The sequence below is a fragment of the Leopardus geoffroyi genome, chromosome D3 (assembly GCF_018350155.1).
Source record: "Leopardus geoffroyi isolate Oge1 chromosome D3, O.geoffroyi_Oge1_pat1.0, whole genome shotgun sequence".
Lineage (NCBI taxonomy): Eukaryota > Metazoa > Chordata > Mammalia > Carnivora > Felidae > Leopardus > Leopardus geoffroyi.
In genome coordinates, this window is record NC_059339.1 from 32,916,698 (window position 1) to 32,938,937 (window position 22,240).

The 22,240-nt window shown below is 41.5% G+C and overlaps 1 protein-coding gene across 18 annotated transcripts in view; it reads right to left on the reverse strand.

Moving 5' to 3' along the window:
* The window catches only part of PIEZO2 (piezo type mechanosensitive ion channel component 2), a 472,860-nt gene that overhangs the window by 98,716 nt on the left and 351,904 nt on the right, over positions 1-22,240 (reverse strand). For 10 of the 18 annotated variants that reach the window (XM_045458713.1, XM_045458711.1, XM_045458707.1 and 7 more), the window contains 6 exons: positions 20,310-20,540; positions 16,419-16,542; positions 14,832-15,115; positions 13,131-13,279; positions 10,726-10,899; positions 6,798-6,839 (listed from right to left, as the gene is read on the reverse strand). In XM_045458713.1, coding sequence (XP_045314669.1) covers positions 6,798-6,839; positions 10,726-10,899; positions 13,131-13,279; positions 14,832-15,115; positions 16,419-16,542; positions 20,310-20,540 — 1,004 coding nt within the window. The remainder of the gene's footprint in view (positions 1-6,797; positions 6,840-10,725; positions 10,900-13,130; positions 13,280-14,831; positions 15,116-16,418; positions 16,543-20,309; positions 20,541-22,240) is intronic. The other 8 variants (XM_045458723.1, XM_045458719.1, XM_045458722.1 and 5 more) reach the window with 1 other exon arrangement.

The window sequence follows — 22,240 nt, forward strand, 5'->3', positions numbered from 1 at the left end:
TGCTACATATCATCCACTATCGCATTCCTGTATGCCGGTTGCAGTAAGTCCTAATGCCAAGTGCATTCCAGGATGGCGTCAATAGCGTGCTTGTGCTATGAACCCTAGGCTTGGCGACTTGAGTTGAGAGTGGACAGGACTGCAGGTTATAAAGGGGAGAACGTATAGACTACAGAGGCAAATCATGTCATGCTTTTTTTTGGTAACGTAGCAAACCATCCCGCAAGAATCCAGTCACTTCACGCTTTTAATAGGCTTTTAAAAAACCATTGTTAAATGATACGTAATCGTAGTCAACCTTTGCATAGACTCATCTCATTCTGCCATCATCTAAAGCACATGTAGTGGAAGCGAAATGCTTTCGGGAGCAAGAAGTCTGCATCACATCCCAGTCCGTGGGCACGGGTATCAGCTGCAGGACACGCAGTCGTAAAGACACGGTGTGTGACAGCCCAAGTGAGGCACCGGGAGGCAGTTTCACTGAGCCTGGACAGCAGCCAGAGCATTACAACTTATTTCATACTGGACAATAATGAGTATGATTTTCCTCCTAAATCGTTAAAGATTGTTATCTTTGGGCGCATAGCCAGTTTGAAGGAATATTTGTGGGCAATAAATTAGATATTAGGAAAAGGTCTACTGGAAACACCGAAAGTCTTCCCCATTTGTAAAAATTCATCTATACCTTTCAGCTTGGGTGTAATGGGATAGACAATTAATAATGTTATTTTATTTGTATAACTGTGGACTCGGAGTATATTATTTAACCTTTCTGGAATTCATTTTATGTTCTATAAAGTGAGAAAGTTTGGCTAGAGAAAAAATCTAAGCTTACTTGCAACTCATTGGTTTTATATGTGAAACACACCTGCGATGTTGGGTAACTTGTGACGAATCTGCATTGCCCTTAGACTTTCAGAACGGTTACCGTTCAAAAGTAATTCCTCTTAACAGGGTGTCAAGCAGGTAAACTATAGAAACACTGTTAATTGAATGAATACACAACATCCCGGGGATGGTTCAACATTGGTGGAAGGGCTTACACTGACTTACTACTTTCTTATTTTCCAAAGCTAGGCAATTCACCCTCCTGTCTCTGAGAACGTCTTCCACTCTTGAAACTCCAGTACCATATTTTGTACACCAGCACTGCATGTCAGATCTCACGGGGCACACGTGCTATTCCTGCTTTGTCAGGACTCTGCGTATGAAATGGTATCCAACGTAAAAGCAACCGGGTGTCACACAACCGTCGATATTTATGTGTTCTCGTCAGCATTGCCAGGTGATGCATCTTATAAGTAAGAAGATACTTCTCATGATGACATTTGGTGGAAGTATGACCGTGTCAGAGTGCATTTCTAACATCTACGTCAACACTGCCATGACTTGATACTGACATGAAATACAACTTGTCGAGAATTAGAGCTAGTTTATGGAAGGAAACTTACAGACCTGAGGCTGTTGCTTCTGCCTACATAACAAAAAGTCCTGAGCAACAAGGCCCCCAAAGTGTCGTGGTACGAAAGGCGGGGCAGATTGAGGGGAGATTAGCTAAGGAAGGAATCAAAGAAAAACACTAGAGTAAGCCTGGTGTGAGTATGTCCCAAAGATTGACTTCCTGAAACCCATAACAGTTTACAAGAGATCTGGGACTAGATAATGCTGGGGAGAGAAGAGAATCAGATATGAGTGTCTAAACCAAATATCTGCACATTTCTGTCTGACATAATCTTTATGAGGAAACAGGGCACCCGGCTGCCTGCAGGAGCAGACTAACCTCAGGAGCTGGTAAATGGCAAAGGGAAAAGGGTAGACTTCTATCAGGCTGTCGTTGACTAGAGTCTAGGAGTCTGTTAACTGAAAAATTGCATGAGAAAATCTACGTGCATAAAATGTGTATGGACAAAAATGTTTTTAATGCCTGATTGGAGTTTATGACTTTTTTTGCATTTTTTAATTTTTAATTTTTTCATTTATTATTATTTTTTATTTTATTTTTTTAAATATAATTTATTGTCAAATTGGTTTCCATTCAACACTCAGCGCTCAGCCCAACAAGTGCCCAAAGGACAGCTGTGTAAAGCCTTTCATTTTCTCTTCCATTTTTTCATAGCAGTTTTTTTGAAGGCAATACAGAAGAATGTTAAAGCATGTTCGTTAGACTCAGAAAGACTTGGATTCAGGCCTCAACTAGAGAACTTACTAGCCAGGTGACTTGGCAAAACTCCCCACCCTGTCTCCTAAATCTCAGTTTGCTGATCTATAAAATGGAGTAACAGCACCTACTTCACAGGATGCCATGCGATTTCTGTTAAGCTCTTAACAGCGTTTAGCCCACAGGGAGTATTTTTAAAGTACGGAGCCACCTGCTAACGATAGATTTTCATACACTGCTTTGATAATCTCGATCATGAAGAGGAATTAGAAACATGCCTTTGTAAGGGACACTAGACACTGGGGCAGGTGCTCAACTTGGACTATAACTCTGTCATCAGCACAGTCTTGAACGTAACTTGTGTATTAAAATGGCCACTCGGAAGAAAAAGAGCAAACGTTTCTTCCTTGGGAGGCTGTCTCCACCCCTCTCAATCTTCTGCACCCTCTGCTGTCTGCCATCCTCTCCCACCACATTTGCTGAGGCTGGGCTCCCGTGGACGTAGGGCCATCTGCACAACGTGGAGTTCATGGGCAGAACTAGCCCCTGGTCTGCCATCCTGAACAGCTTGACTGATTCTCCAGGAAAGCCTGTGTACCTCAATCTAGATATTTCCACCCCCTCCCCCCAGTAAATTTTAAAAAGGGATCCTGGTTTTCCAAAAATTAAATTAGTAACCACGCTCCCTGAAACTTCCGGCAAAGAAACTTCCAATACTGGTATTTCTGTATTGATCCTCATGGGCAAATTATCTAATCATCACCTGAAGGAGACTTATAAATAGGGTGATGAACTGGATTCTCAGAGAACCCCCTCTCACACTTCCTCAAATCCCATCTTTTTTGCATGCCTGGCCTCTCCCCACCAAGGAGTTCATTTTCTTTTCTTTGCATTGTCTTTATCTACACCTATAACTTCCGTAGCTTGCTTTTATGATTATCCAGGCAGGCTCTGAGCTGTAATCCTCTCACTGACTGGCCATATCTCTTTCTGCATTCTAATAAAGCAGGTGATGTTCTTCTCTTTGTGTCTTTACTCACTCTTTCTTTCGTGCACCCACAGCTCTTTATACGGTCCATAATGTGTGCATCTCTGCAATTGTATCTACATACTTTTATTCTAATTATGGCTCTGGGGATTCTTCCTTTAAAGGGCAGAAACCCAGCCTTAAGTCTACTGGGCTCGCTTGCAAAATGTGATTGACTGAATGTCTGCTGAATGGATTCTATGTACTGGATGGCATTCTTATTTGAAACAGAAGAAACAAATTATGATACACGGACAGCTGAAGAGGCTTAATTCTATACTAGGAACTGACTGTGACTCAATATATTAAGCCACATATTAAAGAAAATGGAGTCTACCACGGTAAAATCTCTTTAGTCTAAATTCCATTTATTTATAACTATTCTAATTCGGAATATGTGGTAATGTAAACTGCACTCACCCCATTCATTAGACTATTAGAAAAAAGAGATATCTTGCAAATTTCTAGTGTTCATAAGTAATATTTAAAGAATATCTATACTGCTTGTTTTCTAGAATGTGTACTTTTATTTATTTATTTTTTATTTTTATTTTTTCAACGTTTATTTATTTTTGGGACAGAGAGAGACAGAGCATGAACGGGGGAGGGGCAGAGAGAGAGGGAGACACAGAATCGGAAACAGGCTCCAGGCTCTGAGCCATCAGCCCAGAGCCTGACTCGGGGCTCGAACTCACGGACCGCGAGATCGTGACCTGGCTGAAGTCGGATGCTTAACCGACTGCGCCACCCAGGCGCCCCTAGAATGTGTACTTTTAGAAGACTATAGACACAGATGAGCAATTTATTTGTAAGTTTAATATCACATATTGAATGTGTGTGGTAGTAATTCCTTCAAAAAATCTACTAGACATGGGGCACCTGGGTGGCTCAGTCGGTTAAGCATCCGACTTTGGCTCAGGTCATGATCTCGAGGTTACTGAGTTCAAGCCCCGCATCAGGCTCTGGGCTGACAGCTCAGAGCCTGGAGCCTACTTAGGATTCTGTGTCTCCCTCTCTCTCTGCCCCTCCCCCGCTCACACTCCGTCTCTCTCTGTCTCAAAAATAAATAAACATTAAAAAAAATCTACTAGACAGGATTGGGTATGATGACTCTAATATCTGCATATGTGACAGAAATGACCATTACTCCTGTTAAAACATTCCAATTTATTCTATTTATGAATTCAGTGGGAACTTCCCCACAATGATTCATATCATCAAAATTTTATCAGTCACCCACTGTCCCCAACAACTCTTGCCTACACCTTTTTAGGTCATGTCTAAATGTTGATCAACCCAGAAGTTGAATGTAGGTATGTCTTTTCTTACACCCAGAACTCACGTTTACAAATACATTATTCTCCCTGTGAAATAACATTGAGCATTAAGGAAGAAATTATGGGAGAAAGAAAGCTCACTTACTTAATAAAAGAATTGACTTATTTCTTACTTTCAACAAGACTAGGCCCTATTCAAAATCGGGCTTTACACACAGCCTTTCGGAAGCATAGTGAGGGAAGAGTTTATTGGGGAATGTCTTCCCTGGGGCATAAATCTGGCCTTTCTTAATATGTTAGCATTCACACAAAAATGAAAGATTCCACTGGAAAGAAGACAGTGCTAACAGTGGAATTCTTTGAGTTTTTAATTCTTTCAGAGGACTTTGAATTCTGAGAATTCCTGAATGTATCCCCTGGCCTTGTGACTTAACAGGCATGGGCTTTCTCTCAAGAGAGAAGTCTGAGACAATCAGAACCATAACTTCTGTTAGCCTGGGCTATTGGAACCCATCAAACCAACTCCTGCCTCCTTAGGTATCCAAGCCATCCCCTCACATAGCAGATGGTAAATACTTTATGGGAAGACACAGTGAAAGACAGAGAAAAAGATATAGAGGGACAGGGGAAGAAGGAGAAAGGGAGAGGGATGGAGGGCAGGGCCAGGAGTGGAGAGGAGGGAGGACGAAAGGGAAGGGATAGAGGGGGAGGGCTGGGAGGGGGAAGAGAGAGAGAGAGAGAGAGAGAGAGAGAGAGAGAGAGAGGTTGAGAGAAAAGTTTCTTATGTTTTAGAGATGAAATTTCAATAGTTGCTCAAGATCTCCAGCTAGAGTTTTTAGCTAAAAACCTGAGGTTGATTTTTCTCCCTCAGTCTGTCAACAAAATCGCCCCCCAAAGGAACCAGTCACTCCTCACCCCTCCTTCTTCAGTGACTTGCAGAGCGATGCACTAAGTTTTCACACTTCCTCCTAGAAGTTTTGCCTCCCAGGGCTTGCTACTCGGTTGTCAGCTTTAGGATTTTATTTAAGAGAATAGTGAGTGAAGTAGAAAACCAACAGATCTTACTTAGAAAACCAACAGATCTTTCGAAAAAGAGTTTTTTTGGGGCGCCTGGGTGGCGCAGTCGGTTAAGCGTCCGACTTCAGCCAGGTCACGATCTCGCGGTCCGGGAGTTCGAGCCCCGCGTCAGGCTCTGGGCTGATGGCTCAGAGCCTGGAGCCTGTTTCCGATTCTGTTGTCTCCCTCTCTCTCTGCCCCTCCCCCATTCATGCTCTGTCTCTCTCTGTCCCAAAAATAAATAAAAACATTGAAAAAAAAATTAAAAAAAAGAAAAAGAGTTATTTTGTTGATTGGGTTTGTTGCAAAACACACGTTTCTGTGACCTAAATGACTGGCTTTATTGCTAATGACATAAAGTTATAGGAGGGGATATTTTAATTCACCTATTTAATAAAGTAAGGACAGCTGTAGTAAATTCACTCCCTAAGGATCTTTTTCTCTGTGTTCTTAGGGAAGTTGAGGATAATTCTGCAAACAACACTTATCAAAGCTTATTGTTTATTATGTGTGGTCATTTGCACGTTTTATCTCCCCAGCTGGGTTATAGGGCTATAAGGTAAGGGCCACGCCTCAGTGCCCAGCTCTGCATCCGTTGTGAACTCTAGTGATGGGAACTATCTTTCTTCAGTATGCTGATCGATTGAGGTCTTAATTTTCTTATAACCATATGTTGTTGTGACTATTTGCACTTCATTCACGACATATGTACAGATGGAAGGTCAACTAACGGGCAAGGCCCTGAGGCAGATGATACGCTGACACAGTGGTGAATTATACAGGGACTCTAGGCCCGAGGGGCTGATGCCTCTGGCAGGGGAGATGAGACAGGCAGGCAGGTGGGGGGGCTGGAAGGCAAGTATCAGGAGGCAGCAACCATAAAGTGCTATGGATATTCAGAGGGAAGGCGGATTACTTTTAGCGGGGGAAGTTGGCATGGGTGGGCGCGTTCGTGGAGGAGCGAGATAAGCTCTCACGCGCGCCTTGAACTAAAGTGCCAAAGAATGAAATCGACGGGGCGTACGTTTGAACCAAGACCCAAGGCCGAGCACCAGCTGAAGACCCTTGGCAACCCCCGAATCCACTTGCAGCACCATTCGGAATAGTCACCAAACGGTTGTGTTGGCAAAATACATCCATGAGCATACCTGAAGACCACCGTGCACTATCCGACGACATCATTTTCCGTTTACAACATAGTAAAGTGTTTAACACCCTAAGCGACCGTTAAAAACAACAACAACAACGACAACAAGAGAGAAAACATGGAAGTACCCACCTATTTATTATTAGATATACGCGCCCATTGACTTTGGCATGGCTACGAGGTGAAAGATGGAGCACGAGGTAGCATGCGGTGGCGACGGGGAGACAGGTAGGAGAGAGAAAGAGCAGACTGTTAGAGAGGAAGGAAGTAGACCGTCTTGCAAGCTTTACGTCATCACGGACACTTTCACGCACGAAGACAAGTCAGGGCAGAAAGATTCAGGAGCAACGTGAAATTAGATGTATTCAGGAAGAATGCTGGAAGGTGGCAAGGTCCGGTCCGTTCTTCTCATTCCTCTCCATCTCACACACTTCGCTAAAAATCTGTAACCTTTCAATTCTCGAGCAAATTTATCAAAGAAAATACGATCTAATAGATTAATTCTTGCTCCTTCCCCCGGATTAAAAAGAAATGAAATCCTACTAAGTAACTAAGCGATCCTAACTAATATTGTTTCTTATGTTTTCTAAGACTGAAGGTAGAAAAAAGCCATTTTGTTTCCATATGCATTAGAATACTTTCTTTTTAAAAAAAAAAAAAAAACATTTATTTATTTTTGAGACAGAGAGAGACAGAGCATGAACCGGGGAGGGTCAGAGAGAGGGAGACACAGAATCTAAAACAGGCTCCGGGCTCTGAGCTGTCAGCACAGAGCCCGACGCGGGGCTCGAACTCACGGACCTCGAGATCATGACCTGAGCTGAGGTCAGACGCTTAACCGACTGAGCCACCCAGGCGCCCCTAGAATACTTTCTAAAACGGAGCATGGAGGAATTGCAGGGATGGATATTAAATACCTAATGGATATCTAGTACCTTACTTTAAGTATATATATTATAATAATTATGTTGTGATTATGCTCTAATATTATATATTTTATCAATAGATAAGTGGAATAATATTCCTGAGAACACCTGCTTAGAAATAAAAATAGTTTTTTCTATTATTATGTATATCACAAAACTTTTTCGTAATACTAACTTGATAATTCCGTAAGGCTAACCACAATAGATTCTGCTTCAGTCACACGTGACATTTGCCTGTATGACCCTATTTATGCACAAAAACACAGCTCGCACAAGTAGTGAACCAAATAGGAAAAGAACAGTTGGATATTTACAGAAACAACAGCAGTAGAATCAATGTAAGGAATATAATGGATTGATTATTCCCAATTCGTGGGCCATGGTGGGCGCAGAGAAGGCAAAGCGTGACTGTCCATCTCAACACTGTAAATATTTTTTTCTTCATCAGTTTTATCCTAATATGGTCATTTATTAGGGCTCCAGGGACAAAAAATACTCTGAGGTGAAAACTATTAGTAAAGAAAATACCAGAATGGAAACAAGTTGCCTAAAAAGATGGGATATGTATCCTAGATTCAAAGTTAAAATTTGGGGACCTTCATATTAAACTCTTGCAGGAAATCCCAAAGCACTGAACTTGAGTTTGAACCAAACTTTGAGCTCTTTAAGGTCCTAGACAACTCTTTTTTTTTGAGGAACTAAAAGTGAAATCCCATGTTCCTAACCTCTTTAGATAGCGGGCCTTATATACTGTCATCACTGTTTATGTTTTCTTGGAAAATTAACTGTTCAGGGCATTCTTAGGGCTAAACCATGGCCATGAGGATGGCAAACAATGACCTCAAATGGCTACAGATCATTTAGATCTTCTTTCCCCTCTTGCCATGGCATGGAGGGTGAGGGCAGTGAATGGAGCAGCCGTGGCAACGGGGAGAAAACATCTTCATGTGAAACTGTAGTCTTTCCCCAGAATCTACATAATTAAATAATGCTCTATATGCTTCCAGGAAACTCTGAGGAACAAATTCAGTTTTCATGTACCTAGGTGATTCTTTGGCTGGTACAATTTTTGCTGAGCTGCATTGTCTTCTGCAAAACTGTGGCCCTGAAAATCTCTATCTTCCTGGAAAATTGTAACCTATATCTCTGTTTGATTGTGTGACATTAGACTCAAAGGCTTATGATAACAATAAGAACAATGGCGGGGTGCCTGGGTGGGTCAGTTGGTTGAGCGTCTGACTTCGGCTCAGGTCATGATCTCATGGTTCATGAGTTCAAGCCCCACGTCGGGCTCTGTGTTGACAGCTCAGAGCCTGGAGCCTGCTTCGGATTCTGTGTCTCCCTCTCTCTCTCTGCCCCCCCACCCCCAGCTGTCTCTCTCTCTCTCTCTCTCAAAAATAAACTAAACATTAAAAAAAACTGCTATATCCTGGAGAAACTTTGAACAGAAAATAAAGATTTGAGGGAAGAAAGGCATTTTGAAGAAAAAAAAATTGAAAGGTATCATTAGCTTTCACCAATAATTACATTTCTTTTACAAACATACAAACATGCCGACTAAAAGCCTTTTCTCGATTATTGACTATGATTTTTCGAACAGATGGTGAGGGTTTAGGGTTTATAATTAAATAAAGCAGGTTACCTTGCCAGAGTCAAATACCAAATACTAATTTTAGCCCCAGGTGTGCCAAGCAATGTCAAAAAGGTCATCAAAAATACTTTTTCTAATTGTTGGTTAATCTTACTTTCCTAGACCAGCACTATGTTTGCAAGCTTTTTAACCTTAGAGTGACTTCTTCTGCTAACAAATTTGCCTATAAACAATCTCTCCTAGAGGGCTCCCAAACTTCTAATAACTACCTTATTTTTCCTAATGTTTGATTATCACTGAAGGCAGCCACTGACCCCATTCGTACCCTCTTCCTGGCTGGGCGTTTGGAGGAGACAGGGTTTAGCTGAGTTCTTAATGATGGTGGCAAGACAGGGTAGGAAATAACAGCTGCTTGCTATCTCTGCATTCTACTGGTTGGTCATCTGGAGTGCACTCAGAATGAAAACGACATGTGAACTCAGATTCAGCAAAACGCGATACAGAAAATAAATGTGCTAAATACATAGATAAAGATTATAAAATGGTTTTCATCACCAAATAAAAGAGTTTTGGAGTTATCTGCAACTCCAGCCCTTACTATAGCAGAAAACAGAACACTCGGTATTTCATCAACTGTGCGTGATGAAATACTACTCTAACTTCTTTTGACGTACTCATTTTTTCCCTTAAAGAAGAGTTCAGAGGGAAGCCAAAAAGGCTAAATGGAATTGTCAGCTGGCGTCTACACTCCTTTCATACAGCCCTTTGCCCCCTTGGTTGCTTAACAAGTGTTTTTCCAGGAACTGAATGGTAAGGCTAAATCTGAAACAAAAGAGGAAAATCAGTGTGAACGTTCACTAGTAGAATGCTTGAAATTTCCCTGTGAGGGACCAGACTGAGAGATTTGTGATAAATCCATCACGGTTTCAACACACATGGGCAGGGAGAGAGATATCTCATCTGTTGCTTGTAAATACTTGATATTTATTGATGAGAAGACAACAGAGAGATGATCACAGCAATTACTGTCTTCACTTTATTCCCTTACTTGTTATTCTCATCACTAGATTGGAGATCCTATCCTTCTTAGCTGAGGTTCTTTATTTCCCAAGCGGAAGGGAAAATCCTGCGCCTCACCTTTTGGTATGCTCTCACTTCCTTACTGGTTGTCAGCCCACGCTCTGAATCAGCCAGATTTCTTAAATGTTCTCAAAACACATCACCAGCCCAGATACGAAATATCCACCGCCACCTCTGAAGTGTTTGCATCTGCGCAGCTATTTTGAACCCACTCACATGATGGTGAAGATCACTTCGCATTAACCAGTCATGAGTCACCACCAATTGTTACAGAAAGTGTCATCAAATACTCCACATTCCACCCCCCCCCCCCCCCAGGTTGGTACTCATGGCAAGTTCAAGGCTGAAACTCTACATTAGTTCTTGGCCTCCTGCAGGCCCCCCCCGCCCCCCCCAAGTTGAGGTGGGGAATCAAAGCCGCCCTGACCAGAGCAAGAGGCTCGTGCTTCCTGCTCGCGCTCACCTGTAGATGGCGCTGTCTTCCTTGCTGGGAATGGACTTCAGGTCCGTGAGCTCCAGGAACCGATCATGGAAGTAGTGGAGGTGTAAAATGCACACCAACAGAAAGGAGGTTGGGATGAAGATGCGAGTGAATAGTTCTGCTACGGTGAACTGTTTTAAGCCGAGATCCTCGAGCCTGTAAAACAAAACGACACGAAAAGCAAGAACTTTTCTTAGGCAATGAGGGCACTTTTTTTCCCCCCCATCATAAATTACATCAGTCTTCACTGTCTCAGTTATACCATTCCTTGAATTCCCCTCTCTCTTCCATGCGTTCCACTTTGGTTTCTGCTTCCACCAATCCAACGGACCCGCTCTTACATCGGGCGGTAACAACCTCGGTATCGCCAATCCAGAGTGGCTGCTTCTCTTTAATTCAGCTTCAAATCCTTCTTGAAACCGTCCTGGCCTTGGTGCCGCCACACTGTCCTGGTTTTCCTCTTCTGTCGCTGTCTCCTCCTTTATTGGACCTCCAGATGTGAAATAGCCCCAGGCCTCGGTGCTGAGTCTCTTCTCCCCCTGATGTTTCCCTTAGGTAATGTACAAGTCCTGGGGATTTACACACCATCTTAACACCAATGATTCAAATGCACATTCAGAGTTCCGGCTTCTCCTGTGGATTCTTGTGCCCACATGTCTACCAGAAGGTTTTTTTTTTTCCCCCACAGTTATTTCATATTTAGTGTTTTCCAAATGGTATTCTTGATTTCCCAGTTTTGCTTGGCCACGCTGCTCTCCACCCCGGCCCCCCACTCGAGTCTTCCTGGTACTGTCTACCTTGTGCCAAATTCTGAACTACCTCTTCTAGATGAAACCACCATCATTTCTCACAAGAACACTGCTGTTGCTGACTCACCCGCCTTATGGTTTCTACGCTTGCCTTCTGACAGCATTGTTTTTTTCAGCCAGTCAAGGGTTACTTAAAGACTTAAAAATTTCCCCAAGAATAAAATGCCAACACCACTACCTACAGGCCATGCACATCCTGGGTGCCTGGCTCTATTCTCCACCTCTGCTTCCAGTCTCCCCCCTGCTCCTGGCAGGCGAGCCTTCCTCTGGTTCTTCATTTGTGCCGAATTCAGTCTTGCCTCAGGATCTTCACATTTGCTGCTGTCTTTGCCTGGGAAGCTTTTCCGCAACTCGGCTCCCAACTCACGCAGTTTTCTTAAGACAAGCCCTTTAGGTGGAGTTTAAATGTCACCTTCTCAGGGAAGCCTGCCCTAATCACTCCATTTATAGTTCATATCCCCCACGGTTTACTACCTCAATCTGTCGTTGGTTTTCCTTCACACATTTGCCACAGTTAGCAATTAATTTATTTGCACAGTAAGTAGGGCTTTTTTTTGGTCTCCTCTACTAGAATATAAACTCCGTAGTGCTTAGACTCCATCTGTCTTGCTTCCTGTGTGTGTCCCGAGGCAGAGTCAGTGTCTGGCACATGGGAGGCATTTGATAAATATTTGCTGAATAAATGTTCAAGATGTGTTAGCCTAGCTACGTGGCGATCCGTTCCCTTTCAGCTTTTCGCTTAGCCACCTCAGTATATTCATTCAGCCCTCTGCCCAATTCTGGTAACTAATTTCATAAGTTTATAGCAGCAAATTAGAAAAAGACAGGGTACATGTACAGATATATCACACATACATGAAAAATGATTTCATCATCATTACTCCATTAGCACTTACAGAAATTTCTTTTAAGTCTATACATTTAATTTTAAGCCTATTCATTTAATTTTAGAGAGTGTGAGCAGGGGAGGGCCGGGGGGGGGGGGAGAGAGAGAGAGAGAGAGAGAGAGAGAGAATCCCAAGTAGGCTCCACACTATCAGCACAGAGCCCGACCAGGGACTCGAACCCACAAACCGTGAGATCGTGACCTGAGCTGAAATCAAGAGTTGGACACCTAACTGACTGAGCCACCCAGGTGCCCCTGAAATTTTTTTCTACGGCATCGAGTGCTCCTTAGAATCTTAGCACCTGCTACTTAAATGAGAAGAGGCTGATGCTTTATATTATGAGCCTGTGAACCAACTGAGCCGCATAACTGAACTTCCCTTTGGAAAGCAGAAGGCATGCCTGGTTAAGTACTAAGCAGGTGTTTCAGATGAAATGGCCATTAGAAAAAGTTATGGCATTAAAATGGGGCTGAAAACTCACTTTTCAGTCAATATTCATTGAGTATGTACTATGGGTGTCAGGCTCAGGGCTTGGCAGGGAGACCATAAAATGACCTGCTCTCCAGGAACTTACAGACCCTGACGACACCATGTTTTATTAAAACCTTCCACAAAAATGTTTGAACCACATGCATGCAAGTCTTCATCCTGTCTGTGGTTTCCACAGCTCATTTTACACCAAACTGCTTACTTTTCTTTTTTCAATCCTGTCATATTTTGCCACAGGCCTGGGAAGTTTTCAAACTGATATGTGTATATAAAGATAAGCACCAGCATAGTGTAAATAACCACAGACATCCAAAAATATTTTAGGATTCGCCTCCACCATTCGTAGTGCACCTGTGAATCAGATGTTGAAAAACAAAGAAGAAAAGAAGAATTCGTTATTAAAAAAAAAAGCAAATTAAAAAAAAAAAAACATCTCATTTATTCCAGTATGACAGGTGGTGATATTTACAAATACTAAAAAATAAAATCTAATTCATTTTTTTTTTATTTTTGAACCTCTGTTCCTCATAGAGTTGGTTGGATCTGGATTGGAATCTCAGGACTACAAGACTTGCTACCTAGGTCCTTGGGGGAGTCGCCGGACCACACTGAGCTTCAGTTTCTTACTCCCTAAGTGCCTATTTGGAGTGCTGTTAAGAGGGAGAAATCAGAATATTTATAAGGCTCTTGGCATGGTACCTAGTTTATAAAAGGCATTCAAGCATTAGTATGGAAGATGTTGCCATCATGGTAGTTATCGCTGAGAGAAAATTGTGCCAATTTTGAAATTCTAGGTGGTACTATATGAGAAAAATGTGAAGCCAGTAAAGAGAGGTTTACTACCTCTTTACCAAAAAGCCTGTGTATTTTCATCTGAGAACATCTACCCTGATTTTTTTTTTTAAGTAGGCTTCATACTCACTGTGGAACCCAATATGGGGCTTGAACTCACCACTCTGAGATCAAGATCTGAACTGAGATCAAGAGTCAGATGCTCAACCAACTGAGCCACCTAGGTGCCTCCCTACCCTGAATTTCAAAGGTATTTCAAAATGTTTATCAATTTCGGTTGAGCGATTTTAATCTCTATCAGTGAATTCTTCTAGCTTATTTCAGTTGCTTTATTTGCTTGGCTGCCTGCAAGATTAGTGTACTGTCGCACGTGTTTTTCTCTTTTTTTCTTTTAGAGAGAGAGAGAGAGAGACACAGTGTGAGTGTGGGAGAGAGGGAGAGGAAGAGAGAGAGAATCTCAAGCAGGCTTCACGCTTAGTGCAGAGCTTGATGCGGGGCTCGATCTCACGCCCCTGGAATCACGGCCTGAGCTGAAACCAAGAGACGGACACTCAACCGACTCAGCCACCCAGATGGTCCTATGGCACCTGTTTTTATCAGTGAGTTAAAATTTCTCTAGAAGTTAAGACTGAATTTGTGGAGAGGCTAATTATTTTAGTAGAATCTTTTATATATTCTAATTAATAAAATATCAAAATAGTTGATACAATACGCATATATGTTTACATACACAGTTTTCTGATTCTAAACTCTGAAGAATAAGTGAACTGAGAATCAACCAGTACTTTAGATTTTCCAGCCACTGTTCTTAAACTATCATTCAAAAATTAATTTAATTATACAGGCTTTTTTTTTTTTATCAAGAATTTTTGAAAAACTCATGAATATTTTTTTACTTTTTAGGAACCCCAAATTTTAAAACAATGAACAAGCTGAAGATAGTCATTTCCCATTTTAGGCCTTCTTAATATGTAATGTTTGAATCACATTGATCACTTTATATAATAGGTTCACGGCATTATATTAATTTAGGATCTTGTCAAAGGAAGCTCACATATATTTCTGGGGCTGCCACAAGGATCGGAAAAATAGAAGACAATCATTTACCTACCTGATACAAGGCCACACAGAACAGAAACAGCACCATGTAGATGATTTTGTACATCACAATTTTACCCTCGAAGCTGACGAAGAAGAACATTCCTCCACACACGTAGATCCAATACTTGATGAACATGGCCACCACCAAATTGCCCAGCACTTTCATGATGTCCTGGTTGTCATCTTCTTCCATTTCTTCTTCTTCTTCCTTCCGTCTCTCTTGCTTTTCTTCCTTTGCTTCCTCTCCCTCCTTCTCCTCAGCCTCTCCTTCCATTTGTAGATCTTGCTCATCATCTTTAAAACAGAAGATTTTGCTGTTACATTTAGCTGGTTCCCTGCCCGGAGCCACACTCTGACTGGGGGTCATATGTGGGACTTAGAAGCACATGGTTTTATGTGTTACTCTATGATTTGAATGATTTCAGACTGTTCTAGTAAACAAGGCAGCATTTATGACTAATCATAATCAATTTTCACAGCCTTTGTGAAATATAATTTCAAAGAAATAAACCTGGTAATACTTTATGCTAATCTGTTTATAACACCTAATTTGATTTCCGACATCCAAGGACAGATTTAAGAACGGCAGAATCTAGGGGCACCTGAGTGGTTCAGTCGGTTGAGCATCTGACTTCGGCTTAGGTCATGATCTCACTCCAATTCATGAGTCGGAGCCCTGGGCTGGGCTTTGTGCTGACAATGTCAAGACTGCTTCGGATTCTCTGTCTCCCTCTCTCTCTGCCCCTCCCCCACTTGGGCTCTCCTTTTCTCAAAAATAATTAAAAACAATAAATTAAAAAAAAGAAGAACTGCCAAGATCTAGAAAAGTAACTACAGTGGTCCCCCCTCCCCAACTCTGTTCCATGGTTTCACTTTCCACCATTTCAGTTACCCGAGGTCAACCACAGCCCAGAAGCAGATGATGCACCTCCTGACGTATCATCAGCAGGACGATACTAGCCTAATGCCATGTCACATGCCTACGTTATTCACCTCTGTCTCATTACATTAGTATTGTATCGTCTCACGACATCACCAAAAGGGTGAGTACAGCATAAGATATTTTGAGAGAGAGACCACATTCACATAACTTTTATTACCCTTTCTTACTATAATTGTCCTATCTTATTAGTCGTCCATGTCTTACTGTGCTTAATTTATAAATTAAACTTTATCATAGGTATGTGTGCGTAGGAAACAGCATATTTAGGGTTCAGTACTATCCACAGTGTCAGGCATCCACTGGGGTCTTGGAACATGGTCTCTGTGAGTAAGGGGTCCCCTGTACATAACAACACAAACCCAAACTAGTATATCAATTTCTGGTTCTGATTGTTTCACGGCTCGAAAAGTGTGACCATGGATAACCATTTAACTTCTCTGAACCTGTTTCTTCTTCCCTTAAGGTGGGAATCCATTTTGTGAGGATCGAACGACAGCACATTTTCTAAAGCTCCTTGTGGGCTCATAGTGTTGTCTACTTCTCCAGGTTAATGTTTGGCTTTTATCTGGTCTGAAGCACAGAGGCTTTCTGATGCGTTTTGGGTGCTCTTTGTAATTCAGTGGAGCACGAAAATCTCTAGTCACGCTAATTTACCTTTTCCTTCATTTTCCTGACTTCTGATTTTGACCTCAGATAAAAGAGCTTCCTTTTCTTGGAGAGCTTTTTGCTCCGTGAGGTGCTGCCTCAGCAGTAGCCAAAAAGTAATGGTGAACAGTATCTGAAAGCAGAGAATGAGCAAAACGAGAATTAAGCCACCATCCCAAGCATACATGCATTTCAGCATATACAACAGTTTGCCCACTTCTCGGTGGGAATACGATAAATAAGCCTTTCTATCTGACACAGAGTCGGGCACCCACTTGCTTTCACCTGAAAGTCACTGGCTTTTAAATCCCCTTTGCTGAAGACACGAGCAAGCGTGTCGAGGGCCAGGAGTCCATTCGGCAGTGTGCACAGGCCCAGGGGGAGATGTCTGGACAGTCCAAACCACTTCCATCTGGGCTGGAAATCAGCTTTGGCAATTGGTCTCCCTGGAGACCAGTCCTCGATAGGACCACTCCCTAGTCCTCGATTTCCTGTCCTGATGGTGACATCAGCACAATTCTAAGAGGAAGGAAGACATGTTTCTTCCATAATACTCCTGGACTCTGCAGTGTTCCTTGTTATGAAGAATTCCACAGATGGGAAAATGTACATTGCATCCTGGAGAACAGAGCCCTTTAACATCCCATTCAGCTCCTAGAGCTGAAGGAAGAATTGTTCTAAGTGTCCATGCTTGCACATTAATATTTTGTGGAGGGCTAGGAAAAAAATAGCTGACGCTTTAGGGAAGCTCCGTTCTTCAGAGAATATGGGACCTGGCACAGAGCAGTTTCTTTTCTCGTACTAGCTTTACTGAAATGTAATTTACATGCCATACAATTCACCCATTTAGAATGTGCAACTCAGTGGTTTTTAGTAAATTCACGGAGTTGTGCAACCATCACCGCAATCCATTGTAGGATATTTTCATCGCCCCAAAAGAAGACCCATGGCAGTCACCCCGTCCCTCCCCACCTCAGCCCTAGCCAACCACCAATTTACTTCCTGTACCCAAAGACTATACTCTCAAGGATCATTCCTATAGTTTGTTACTTCCTGTCTCCATACACTTCCTAATCCGGGCATCTTATATAAATGGAATTAATAATAAGCATTCTTCTATAAGTGGCTTCTTTTATTTCGCATGATGTTTTCAAGGTATATTCATGTTGTAGCCTGTATTGGTACCTCATTTCTCTTTATTACTAAATAATAGTCCACTGTGTGGATGGATAGACAACATTTTATATCTCAGTTGATGGGCAGTTAGGTGTTGCCCGTTTGGGGGCTATTAAGAATAACACTGCCATGACATTCAGGTGCAAGTTTTTGTGTGGACATAGGCTTTTGGTTCTCTTGGGTATAATACCTAGGAGTGGAATTGCTAGGTCTTATGGTAATTCTATGTTTAACCTATTGAGGAACTGAGAGACCGTTTTCCAAAATGGCTGCAGCATTTTATATGCTCCCCCTCCTTCAGTGGTGTATGGGGCTTCAGTTTCTCTATTTCCTTGTTAATACTTATCATTGTCTGCTTTTTTTTTTATTCTAGCCTTCCTGGTGTGTGACGTAGTATCTCATTGTGGTTTATAGTAGGATTTTAATAAATATTTGCCAAAGAAATGAAAACATAAATCGGCAAATGAATGGGTCCTTTTTACTTTGACTAACTGCCCACTTAACTATCCCTAAATATCCACTTTTCATTTGCCTTCAAAATAAACCAATCCCAGGAAGTCCTGGACAACATGTTTAGGGCCTGAGAAAGTCAAGGACCATTTCAAGAACTGTAGTCAAGAACACTTCTGGAAGTCACAAGCCACTGAACTGTAACTGCAATTTGGGAAAGAAATCTGTTTCTCGAATGCATATGTGTAACAGCCTAGGGATACTTGAGGGCAGATGGGCCATTTTTCCTAGGTGAGTTACAGGCTAGGCTTGGAAGTCACGGTTGACAGATGTGGAAGACATTTTAGCAGCTGATAGATACTATGAAGTAGCTGAGTCTGGCTCCCCCAGAATGGTCAGACCTCTGAGGATCCAGGCCATATTCTTTCTTTCTCTCGATTTCCATGATCCACTCAGTACTTTGCAAACACTGTGTTTAATAATGTGCTCTGACAAATGTCACCGTGATAGAGATTTTATGATCTTGGGTTATGTTTTTATCTATGACAAAACTTGTTTTCTTTTTAGCTCCTGAGTACATTAAAATATAAATGCAGACCCTGCTTTCCCCAGAATAACACTGCTTTTTTTCTTACAAGTAATAAATTTATTTCCCCCAAATGTCCCCCATCCCAAGGATTGTTGATTTAAAAAATTTTAGTATTTATTATTTTGAGAGAGAGGAGAGTGCAAGTGGGGGAGGGGTCTAGAGAGAGAGAGAGAGAGAGACAGAGAGAGAGAGAGAGAAGATCCAAAGCAGACTCTGTGCTGACAGCAGAGAGCCTGACACAGGGCTCGAACCCACAAACCCTGAGATCGTGACCTGAACCAAAGTCGGACACTCAACTGACTGAGCTATCCAGGTGCCCCCCAAGAGCTATTGATTTTGGGCCAGAAGTAGTTCAGCCAGTTAGGTGGCATACATTTTCAGATGCCTCCCCAATATTCTGAGCCAGGCTGACACAGATTTGCACAGTCACAAGATGAGATTTCAAGTTTCTCTTATTAAAAAAAAAAGACGAACGTATCAGTTGTGTGTGTGTGTGTGTGTTTAAGAGGAAGTCCAGGGAAGGACAGAATGAGAGGGAAGAGTGGGAGGCAGAAGTGACTTGTGAATGGGAATACGCTGTGGGACTGTCATCGTGGAGTGGGGTTTGAGAGAGAAAGTGGAGTAGGGTGGGCATGGGAGTTTTATATGAATGAATGAATCAATAAATGAACTGGCCATGGTCCATGAACACAGGGGATTATGATCTAACTTCTAACTCTTTAGAATTCACCTGTTAGGAGTTTCTCCCTTGCCCCAATAGCCTTCACCCAAAAATCTGTTATGAGAACCAATCTTTGGTGTCTCCTAACACCCCGTTGATGCCTGGTTGCTTTGGCTATGGGCTGTCTGGTGTCTGGTAACCTGTAAAAAAGGTGGTTGCTCTCAGGAACGGTGGATTTCATGCAATGTAAATTAATGTCCCTCCTAGGCAGAAACTAATTCTCTGCCCAGAGGAGAAAGATGTTCAAGGCTCATGGAAGAATTACACGAATTACACAGGACTGCTTTCACCGTCTTACTGCAAAGTCATCGACACAAATGGAATGTGTTTAGAGTCTGCCAGAGGTCACAAAACAAAGTTTGGGGCAATTTATAATCTTCTGAAGTGAAAACTATTAAAATGGGGCATGAAAGTAATGAGTAGTGACAGATCATGAGCTTTCTCACTACAAATGAAGGCACATCATGTAATCCACAGAAGGAAAAAAATAAGTGTCCTATTTAATTTTTGCTGCTACAGTGTTTTTAAGACATAATTGAAGAAAAAACGTTTTTATGAATAATCGGTGATTATCTGTAATAGCAATGTGTTCAGCCTGCTTTGCAAACTGAGATCAAAGTCTCCTAACCCTTTGATACATTTTACACTGTATTTTCCTGCTTCCCCCTCTAATTTCTACCACACTGTAATTGACATTAAAATGTAACAGCCTATATTTTTCCTTCCAGTGGAAAGCACTGTTATTTTAAATAAAATCTAAAAGCATGGTGTAATATTTATTCACATTTAAATTATAGAGACCTCTAAGGAATATGAGTTATTTCTTAGAGCTTTTAACGTATTCATTTTTGTAAAGCACTGAATATTTGGAACCTACCTTTGTAAGTCTGTGCCTGGATATGCTTATTATGATTATTGTGGATTTGTTTCAATGTTTTGTTTTCTTATTTTCCCATTCACTTACCTTTGAGGCAAGTTCTCCTGGCTCTTTCTTTTCTAAAAATCCTGGGACCTTTTTAATTTCAGGAAGTTCAAAACTCCATATATACTGTAATATCAGCAACAGATTTCCATAGACGACCATGAAAGGAGAGCTGATCATGGCATATTTTCTTCTGTTGCGAATCATCCAAAGGGTGCATGACCAAATCAACAACACAAAAGTCAACCAGCTGTGATAGGTGATGCTCCAAGCCTTGAGGGTGAAAGGAAGAGGAAACACAACGATGGTCACTACAATGTATAGTCCCCCGCTCTGGTACGTTAACAGTTATCTAAAAGGAGGGGCACTTAGATGGCTCAGTCAGTTAAGCGTCAGCCTTCTGTTCAGGTCGTGATCTCACGGTTTGCGGGTTCGAGCCCCATGTCGGGCTCTGTGCTGACAGCTCAGAGCCTGGAGCCTGCTTCCGATTCTGTCTCTCTCTCTCTCTCTCTGCCCCTCCCCCTCTCATGCTCTGTCTCTCTTTCTTTCTCAAAAATGAATAAATGTAAAAAAAAAATTAAAAAAAGTTATCTAAAAGGAAAAAGTCAATAATATTCAAATTAAGGAGAGGAGACAGTGGTGAAATCATGGAGAGATACCCCAACCTGGGGCATAGGGAGAGAACCGAAGAGAAAGACTGATCTTGCTGAGAAGAGCATTATTTTTTAACTTCCTGCAGGGAACAGAGCCAACGGCAAATGTGTGGCGGGTCTTCCTTCTAAATATTTTTCACTTTAGGTACAAGGATACAAAGGTACACCCTACTTTGCAGTATTAAAAGCAACTGTAAGTGATCTATCCCTTCTTTTTCCAAACTAGACTGGAGAGTTATTTAAGAGTGCCAAGGAAACGTGGCCATAAAAATTTCCTCATATTATTTCCTCTCGGTCATTTGCAAATTTGTCCTATAGGAGAGCTAGCTTTTTAAGTGGTGAACTTATTTAAAATTTATTTAAAATTGTTGGTTGAAACACATGATAAACATAAACTGGAAATTAAAGTTGCTTTTATTGAAATTAGGTGAGTGACTGCTAACTATTAGCAAGTCTGAATTATTTTCATGAAAATATTATTTCTTGGAAATACTGTTTATCAAAGGTTAGGTAGGTAACAGTTAATGCACTTGCATTAAGTAGTGTATTTAATTCATTTATCCCGGTACGAAATACAGATGTAATGGCCATTCGTTTGGGTGTGACCCAGGAAAATCATCTCCACAGATATTACAATTCCAGCAAGTCTGTTCCCCTGCACCCTATTCTTGGGAAGGTGGGGGTGGAAGAGGAAGAAAAACAAGTTATGAGGATTTTTTTAAACCTCTTCCTGTGTAGTGCCTAAGTGACATATGCCTTTCAGTTGCGGTATTCGGGATGCTTCTGCACTGTGTTCAGTTTCTAGATTGTCTGACGGGTTAGTGTATTCCGACTTTATATTTTTGAATAAATACAAGTACCATTCTAAGAGATTTGGCTCCTCAGGACTACTTTTTCTGTCTGTGATTAAAAGTCTGTCATATGGGACACTTCCATGGAAGGCAGGCTCTTTTAAAACATTAATATGATGGCTCCGTTAAAACAATGAATATGGCACCAGACAGGGGCATGTCTTTAATGAAGGATCTGCTCTCTTAAGTTGTTTTTACAATAGATTCTTTTTTATACTAAGTAGCAAAATGTGTAATCAAGGTTTTTGGGGTTCCTTTTTAAGCTCTATTGCTTTACAAAAAAAAAAAAAAAAAAAAAAAGACCAGACTAGTTTTTAGAAAGAGAGAAGAAACGTATATACTCTTTTGAGTTCTGAATCAGAATTGTAAGTTGCATTTACATTTAATAGTTTGAATTTGGAATTTTGCTACAGTTTAGAGGATGACATGTCGAAAATGCCAGAAAGCACCCAAGAGTACAGAATTTACA